This window comes from Camellia sinensis, chromosome 11 (genome assembly GCF_055761805.1).
Source record: "Camellia sinensis isolate YWXY chromosome 11, ASM5576180v1, whole genome shotgun sequence".
NCBI classification, from domain to species: Eukaryota; Viridiplantae; Streptophyta; class Magnoliopsida; order Ericales; family Theaceae; genus Camellia; species Camellia sinensis.
Window position 1 is genome coordinate 127,402,970 of NC_138971.1, and position 8,729 is coordinate 127,411,698.

General features: G+C 35.2%; 2 protein-coding genes across 3 annotated transcripts; one reads left to right on the plus strand and one right to left on the minus strand.

The window, feature by feature from the left end:
- Nucleotides 1-304: 304 nt before the first annotated feature.
- On the plus strand, nt 305-6,005 carry LOC114319484 (uncharacterized). 2 transcript variants are annotated; one of them, XM_028266509.2, is made up of 3 exons: nt 352-722; nt 2,440-2,778; nt 5,150-6,005. In XM_028266509.2, exons 2-3 carry the CDS (start codon nt 2,745-2,747, stop codon nt 5,824-5,826), a joined length of 711 nt encoding a protein of 236 aa, XP_028122310.2. In that variant the 5' UTR covers nt 352-722; nt 2,440-2,744; the 3' UTR covers nt 5,827-6,005. The 2 variants fall into 2 exon arrangements, with proteins under 2 accessions (XP_028122308.2, XP_028122310.2); XM_028266507.2 differs by lacking the exon at nt 2,440-2,778 and having other exon boundaries at nt 305-722.
- Nucleotides 6,006-6,198: 193 nt separating this feature from the next.
- Nucleotides 6,199-8,258, minus strand: MEF21 (mitochondrial editing factor 21). Its single transcript, XM_028266506.2, has one exon. It carries the CDS (start codon nt 7,852-7,854, stop codon nt 6,220-6,222), a length of 1,635 nt encoding a protein of 544 aa, XP_028122307.2. The 5' UTR covers nt 7,855-8,258; the 3' UTR covers nt 6,199-6,219.
- Between the last annotated feature and the right edge of the window lie 471 nt (nt 8,259-8,729).

Below are 8,729 nucleotides of genomic sequence, written 5' to 3' on the forward strand. Positions count from 1 at the left end.
CACACGTTGAAAGCGTGATTGTGAACCACGTTTTAGCCTATTTTGACAATTCCTTCAAAACTAGGCTTAGTTTGAGAATTGAATTGGTATTTTGACTTATTTAGGAAAATGCCCCAATAATTTATATTTCAAACAAATGTGATATGTATTTGTGATTTACCCAATTATATAAAAGAAAATATTTGGCACCTCAAAATTTTATAGTTTAAATTACTCAAACTCAAATTTGTCAAAACAATATCGTTTTACACTCAAAATCTGTGAAATCGACGTCATTTTAAGCCATTTGAACTCACAAAATTTTGAACTAATTATTCTTATATAAAATAGGCGGTGGAGAGAGAGGCAGTCGGGAGCGATCCAGGGGAGACCCAGATTTGGGTATTGGATAGACGCCATTGTCGTTACCTCCGAATACACAAACCAAACCAAACTCATCATCATCATTCTCATTCTCATTCTCATTCTCATTCTCAATCCAAACCCTTCTCTCTCTCTCGAATTGGAATTTTTGGAAATGGCGACGAGCAGCAGAGATGCACGACGACGGCGCATCGCCGACAGAGGCTCGGACCGCTTGGCGCTCATCACCGGTCGAATCCAAACCCTTCCTTCTTCTTCTTCTTCATCAACTTCCCCTGAATCTCACCATTCTCATACAGCTTCTTGTCCTCCCTCGCTTTCTCACCATCACGATTCCCATCTCTCTCATCACCACCTCGGTACTCCCACTTTTTTTCCCCCACTAATTTGTTTTCATTTCTGTATTTAATCCATTTTATACATATATCTATATGATTGTAGATTTGATGTATATATATATATATATATATGTTTTGTTAATTTCCCAATTGGGTATTTGTAAAGTGAACTGAGATGTTACTTTTATCTGAATTTGTTGATCTAAATAGGGGTGAAGTGAAACTAGGTGTTTTATTTAGAGGACCAAATCATTTTTAAAGAATTAGGTTAATCCAGTTTATACATACATTTGTGGATTTAATCCACTCTATATATACATACATAATATATATATATATATATATTATATGTATAGCATATGCATGTGTAATTATTAGATTGTTGGTTTAATTTCCCAATTGGATATTTGTAAAGGGAACTGAGATGTTACTTTTATCTGAATTTGTTGATCTAAATAGGGGTGAAAAAACTAGGAGTTTTATTTAGAGGACCAAATCATTTTTAAAGAATTAAGTTAATCCAGTTTATACATACATTTGAGGATTTAATCCAGTCTATGTATACATACATATAAACTATATATATATATATGTGTGTGTTTAACATATGCATGTGTAATTTTTAGATTGGTGGTTTAATTTCCCAATTGGATATTTGTAAAGTGAACTGAGATGTTACTTTTATCTGAATTTGTTGATCTAAACAGGGACAAAACTAGGGATTTTATTTAGAGGACCAAATCCTTTTGAAAGAATTAAGTTAATCCAGTCTACACATACATATAGATTATGGATTATATATATATATATATATATATGTATACGCACATATGCATGTGTAATTTACAAATTGTTAGCTTAATTTCACAATTGAGTATTGCGAAGTGAACTGAAATGATACTTTTATCTGAATTTGTTGATCTAGTTATGGGCGAAACCAGGAGTTCTATATAGAGGATCAAATCATTTTTAAAGAATTAAGTTAACACAAATAAATTTCTTTTTTTTATTGACTTCATGATCAATGCAATTATATATTTTGATTGAAAATCAAGTACTTGAGTTTTTATTGATTTGTCAAAATTGTCATTCAAAAAATTCAAATAATAATAAACATGAATAAAAATATTTATATTATAGCACCATAATCAAATTCCTATATTTTTTTTGTTCACAAAAATTAAGCTCATAATTTAAATTTATCACATGTACTTTAATTGAAATATGAAATTATTGTATTAGTTTTTTTTTTTTTTTTTTATTTTATTAAAAAACTAAAGTATTTATTCAATGTGCATATGATGGAAAGACATTTTTACTTTTATGAGTGGCACCGCACTTCTGTACACAAGATGCCTGATCTACTTTTCTAGACACATGTTCTATAATAAAAAAAATATTTGGCCGGCTATTTGGTGTATTATAACATAATGTATACTTAAAAAGGTTTTTTTTTATTTTAATTTAGGCGGGGCCATGGCCCCTCCAACCTCCCTTGGTTCCTCCCTTGGATACAAAGAATGATGTCCTCTCATAAGCATAGTATATACTAGTAATCTTCAGTAAAATTTGTTTTTCATGGTGATTATGGTCATTAGGGGGTCTATGGTGGAGAAAACATATTTAGATACAATTTGATGTTGAACATCTCCCATGTTTTGGCTTTTAAATTTCTGGCCAGACTGGTTTAAAAGCAAAGACACTATTTCAAGTTGTTCAATCCTCGTTCTATATGCAGGCTCTAGAGAGGTGTCTGTGCTTCATTGGGTAAAGAGGTGATGTGACCTAAATAAGTGGTGATGTGACCCAAATAAGATAAAAAGATGTGCTAAAGTAGGGGATGCCAAACAACTCCTAGCCTTAAAATTCCATACTGAGAAAGAAGCGATTGGTTCGAAGTTTAGGATTCAACGCTGATCACTGCACAAAATTGTTGCTTTAGACTCAACCATTTCACCCCGACAAAAAAGCTTTTACTGTTGCATTGCACCAAGCCAATGTTTCGAGAAGCATGACTAAGTGAGGTGAGGCAAGCACCTCAAGATGCCTGAAGCAACTTCAGTGAGGAGATGTCGAGGTGCTTGAGGCGGTGTTTTATTTATTTTTACTCATTTTAATTTGATCACAGTCATCTATCTCGAGTCTTAATAAACATATGATGTTGCATGCACACTAGCTATTAGCTTATGGCTAGGAGTTGCGTCTTTATATTTTTATTTTATTTTTTTGGTGAAGTTAAAAACTTTTTCTGCACTTTGACCTTTGCTGGGTACAGAATTTGGATAACTACTTGGAACAAAATTAATTCTTGAGTAATTAATCAATTATTTTTCCCTTTTATGTTTTCAATGTTAGTGTTTATTGGGTGTCTTATATTTTTGTTGGATATTGGTGTTTGGAATGTTGGATTTTATTGGGTGTTTCATGTTTTTTTTTTTGGATCTTTAGTACTCCCTATTTGGAAGTTGGATGCATCATATTTGCTTAGAATTATTGAGTTTTATCTATATTATATATTTTCTAAAAAATATATGGTCAAAATTTTCTTTACCCCCTTATGACTTGTTTACCCATTTGTGACTTGGCTTATGCGTCTGTCATTGGAATATAGCCATTTACCCATTTGTGACTTTGCTTGTTCTTCTGTCATTGAAATATAGCCATAAACCCCTCACATGGTTTGGGATAAAAGTACGCAGTTAACACTATCAACCCACCACCAGCATAGTCAACCACCATAATAGCTCCAGTAATTGATTAAATTTTCTACACACGCATTAAAATCTCAATATAAAAAATTTAATTTACAAATATTGAGATTTTAATATATATACCACAAAAAACCAATTGTGAGAACCCTGTACACAAGAACCCAACATGTTGTGAGATAATTGAGTCGTCTCCAAAGTTCACATAATGTGACCAGGCTACGGATCTGGTGTTACTTGGAGATAACATCCAGTTGACCAAGTAACCTATGCTATGATTGCAGTGATGTCCTGATCAGTAGAGCAGTAGATCTAGTACAACCTTTAATCTCTAGTTACTATCATGTTCTTCATATTATTTGTGCCCAGCGGATTTGTTGCTTCAAGTGGAAGGGGTGGTGGTGGAGGGATGTGAGAGAGGGTGCTCTGGGGTCAAATCACAAGGGGTAAAGAGGATTTTGCCCCCAAAACATCCTTAGTGTTTCCCTTGCTTTGACGAAGCCATTGTCTCGTGCTTAGACCTCCGGATGCCTTGTTGCCTTAAAAAACACAGCACTTAGTGTTGAATATAGAAATTAGAGCGCGTAGAATTTTTTTATTTTTAGTATTATGTATATAATCTGTGATTATGTCAATCACTAATTTAGTATTGTTTATTTATTTATATCATTTTCTAAATTGTATCATAAATCTATTATATATACATGACCTCTACCTCACTCATGGGTAGGTCAAATAATTCTTTTCATTCTTTTCTAAGCAATGTCCCAGAGAGAAATTTTTTTTTATAAAGCTTTAGAATCTAACAATACTGCACCATATCGACAAGTGTCTGGTTAAATTTGTATTTTCATTTGAGAAGAATCAAATAACGGATGTTCAGCACGGGTAAAGGGTTACTCAGCTTTTTGCATTTGTATTTTCTTGTCAGGAGAATCTATTTTTTTATTGACGTTAATTCGCTTAATGCTTCCAACCTCTTTAGTAACTGAATTTAGCTTCTTCGGAGTATTGTATGCTAAATATCATACTTAAGGTAAATTATGCGCTGGGTCTGGTAGGGGATTTTTCATATAAACCTGGGTACTGTAACTGGAAGGAAGATTTCTATTGGTTTAAATTATTATACAATTTGTTTTAGAAATATGGGTATTGGATAAAGTTTGAGCTGCAGGGGAAGTTTTCTTAACTAATTGCCAGTTGGTTCTAATTTGAATGAGAAGTCTCGTAGTAGGGAGAAAGAAAGGGAAAAGTGCATTTAAATGGAAACAATTCAAAATAATTGCACTTTCATGGAAATGCAAGTGAGCCTGTGCCTGGTGCAAGGTTAAACTGTGGCATGGGACACATGTCTCACTTGCTCCTCCTTGAAAGTGCAATTACTTTGAGTTGTTCCCATGCAATTTTCCAAAACAAAAATGTGTGTTACGTAGACATTCTCCATGTTTTGGATATTTCAGTGTTTGTAGCTGAGATGTAGTGGGAGAGATTAATTTCTATATTTTGATGCGGGTTGGATTTTTTGAAATTCTGTAGGGTTTAGTCTTTAGATTGCCTGGTGTATAGTTTATTTACTAAAAGATAAAAGGTTTGTTGGAGTTGGTTTCGCACCTCATATTGTGAAGGCTAAGAAGTAGAGGTTCATACTTTTTTTCCTAGTTTTTTTTTACATATTTCTTATCCTCGGCTTCACTCATTTATGATTTTGTTACTTGTTGCTCGTTGATCTTCTTGCTATAGATGAAATTGTGGAAGACGATGAAGATAAATCCTCCAGTTCTTTGTTGCCACAGTATGAGTCTGCCAACGATGGTGGAAGTAGACGACAGCCGTTTTTGCGCAAGTGTGAGACAGGCACTGAAGCTTCAAGAGGTCCTTCTTGGGAAGTTGATGCCAAGGTACAAGTGTATCGGGTCTTGCCAACAGTTGAAGATTCAATGATTCCCCCTTCTAACGCGGAGCATAAACTTGAACCACTGGTTCACCATCGTGGTAAAATTTTCACCCCAAAACAAATAAGTTCCGCCATTGCAGCTTCAGAGAGTACTCGCATCTATTGTTCCCTAGCAGCGGCCATCTTGGTGGTTCTGTCTTATATCGGGTTTCCCATACTGGGAAGCCGCATTATCAAGAGCATCATGTTTTTCAAGCCACTTTATCTGGTTTTACTCACCAATATATCGATTGTGCTTGCACGGCTTCTCTTAGGTAAACAAAGACCTTTTGAAAGGATTGAACAAGAAGCAAATAATGTCCCTTCAATAGGCGACAGTTTTGGTTTCGCTGAACAACTAGGCAAGGCTTTGGAGTCGGGTTTGGTGTTGCAGAATGTAATGGGTGCAGTGTTCATGGATTGTAGTATCTATGCAATAGTTGTAATATGTGGTCTCTCCATGGCACAGAAACTCGGCTGGTAAAATATTCAAGTCATTTAATATTGTGTCAGTTATAGCGTTGCAAGATTCGACAGTCCAACACTGTTCTTGAATGATTCCTCTTTGGTTGCTGTATTTGATAATTTAAGCAATTTTTCAATTTTGTTACACATTTCAATTGTTATGTTGAATTAAAGTCCGAAGGTACTCTCTCTCTAAAATCATGTTTGGCATGTCGGGATTGAGTTTAATCTTCTGATATTGTTGGGGATACAAATGCCTAGAAGGAACAACAAAGCCTTCTTTCATGAATGCATGTTTTGATTTCAGTTTATGATTTGTACTGGTTCCCCTCCTTATAGGGGTAATTGTCTCAAATTTGACGTGACATGTATGAAGACATAAACCTCAAAAGGTGCAAGATTTCTCTTGATTTTATAGCATATTTTCACTGTCATCCTCAGGTACAATTTCAATCAAATTGCACGATTTTCTCTGATGCAAAGCCAACAGCTCTAGAGTCCAATAGATATCTTGTGAATATGGTTTAGAATCATCCCCTGATAGAAATTCAACCGCAACATTGTTGATTTCTATCAGACTACATCCTGGTGTTTTCTTCATGCTCTTACTTCTTATGAGTTTCCTCATCCTTGACATGCCATCCCATCTCCCAAGGTTTGCGTAAATATTGGAGAGTAAGACATAGTTCCCGGTGTCGTCTGGTTCAAACTCTAGAAGACGCTCCATCGCTACCACGGCTATTTCAAGATTACAGTGAGTTCTACACGAACTCAACAAAGAACCCCAAATCGCTGAGTCTGGCTTCATTGGCATGTCCTTTATGAGTTCGAGTGCATGTTCAATGCGCCCTGTACGACCAAGGAGATCAACCAAACAACCATAATGCTCAATCCCAGGCTCTATGTCATAATCTTTCTTCATAGAATAAAAGTGCTTTAATCCCTCATCCAAAAAACCAGCATGTGCACAAGCTGATAAAAGGCCAACAAAAGTGATCTCATTTGGTTCGATCTTTGCCCTCTGCATGTCTTGAAACAGCTTGATTGCTTCACGAGCTTTGCCATGGTTTGCCAATCCTCCAATCATTGTACTCCATGAAATCACATCTCTTTCAGGTATTGCATCAAACAGTTGGCAAGCTTCGTTTAAGCTTCCACATTTTGCATACATTTCAATCAAAGCATTACATATACAAGTCCTCTGCAAAAACCCGTTTTTCTCTGCATAGAAGTGAATCCATTTTCCAAGTTCAAGAGCTCCCAATTGCGCGCATGCCGGCAAAACAGCAATCAAGCTGATCCAATCGGGTTTAAGTCCTTCCATTTGCATTCTCCTAAAAACATCTAACGCTTCGGCATTACACCCTATTCGGGTGTACCCCGAAATCATTGCGGTCCACGAGACGATCGTCTTGTCTGGCATTTCCTCGAATATTGCTCTTGCACTTCTCAACTGGCCCAATTTAATATGCGCAGTGATGAGACTGTTCCATGAGATCACATCTCTCTCACTCATTTCATCAAACAACTTGTGTGCATCACTCAAATGATCACATCTTATATACATGTCCAACAATGAATTCTCAGTTATAGTATTAGATTTCAGCCCAAATTTACATGCATGCCCATGAACTTGGTTTCCCAGATCAAGACACACAAGACCTCCACAGGACTTAATCAGGAATGGGTATGTGAATTTATCAGGAAAAATGGTGTCTTTAGCTTGTGGGTTTCCCAACATCTGCTTGTAAACAAAAATTGTAGTTGTATATAAATGGCTATGTGTATAAGCTCTGATCATTGCATTGTACAAAAAACCATTTGGCTCAACCATCTGATTGAAGAGCAAAGTTGCATACTCTATTTCACCATTCTGATCACATATATCCACCATTTTTGTAATCAAGAAGCTGCTTTGTGATAGTGAGAACTTGACCATTTGGGCATGTATTTTCTTTAATCTCACCATTCCAATCCACTTCTTCAACAAAGGTGCAAACATATCTTCCAACCCTCTGATGGTCAAGACACCCATTTTCTCAGCCATCAACAATCTTTGTTTTGAACACTCGAATGTTTAAAAGATTTTGTCAGTGTTCATAAAGAATGGAAGCTCAAGCGTTTGAATTTTGAAAATGGGATATGGGTTTGATATGACCTTATAGATTTGTATGGGAAGTGAGGTAGAATGGACATGGGTTGTGAGGTGTTTGATAGAATGCTTGAAAGAAATGTTTGTTTCGTTGATGGTTGCAGCAGGGTAATCCCCAAGTACCACCTTGGTTTCAATTTTTTAAATTTAATTTTTTGAAAATTTAATTTTTTATTTTTCATTTATTTTTTGTTTTTAGTAAAAAATTTTAAACCCAATGAATTACTTTCCACAAGTTTCAAAGCATGTGGGTTTTTGAATATTTTCAAGACTGGAATGTATTGGATTTGAATCTTTTGTTAGGCAATTCTATCATAAACATGCACCCGCGATATAAAAGAATTAGAGAGGCACGGGTCAATGTGGCAAGTTTTGGTTGCTTTTGTATGTTTGTTTCTCGGAAAATACTGAGAAATGTTGAGAGTGGTGGACTTGTGAATGAAAGTGTGTTAGAGCATATCCATCAAGAGCAATTATTCATTGTCTCAAAGGTAGGGCCGCAAACGAATCGATCCGAGTCGAGTTTTGCTGAGCTCGAACTCGGCTCGTTTATTGAGCTCGAGCTCGGCTCGATAAAGAACTGGGTTCGAGCTCGGCTCGGCTCGTTAATTTTAATGAAACTCGAACTCGGTTCGACAAATTTTTTTTAATATTATTTATATTATTTAAATATAAATATTTAAATAAAAAATATTATTTATATTATTTAATATATAAAAAATGTATTTATATTATTATTTATATATATATATATATATATTTATATATTT

Bases quoted from the DNA above. Each gene is read 5' to 3' on its own strand.
- LOC114319484 (XM_028266507.2), top strand. From the start codon at position 518: ATGGCGACGAGCAGCAGAGATGCACGACGACGGCGCATCGCCGACAGA. The intron at 723-5,149 runs GTACTCCCACTT...TTCTTGCTATAG, and splicing joins TCTCTCTCATCACCACCTCG to ATGAAATTGTGGAAGACGAT.
- MEF21 (XM_028266506.2), bottom strand. From the start codon at position 7,854: ATGGCTGAGAAAATGGGTGTCTTGACCATCAGAGGGTTGGAAGATATG.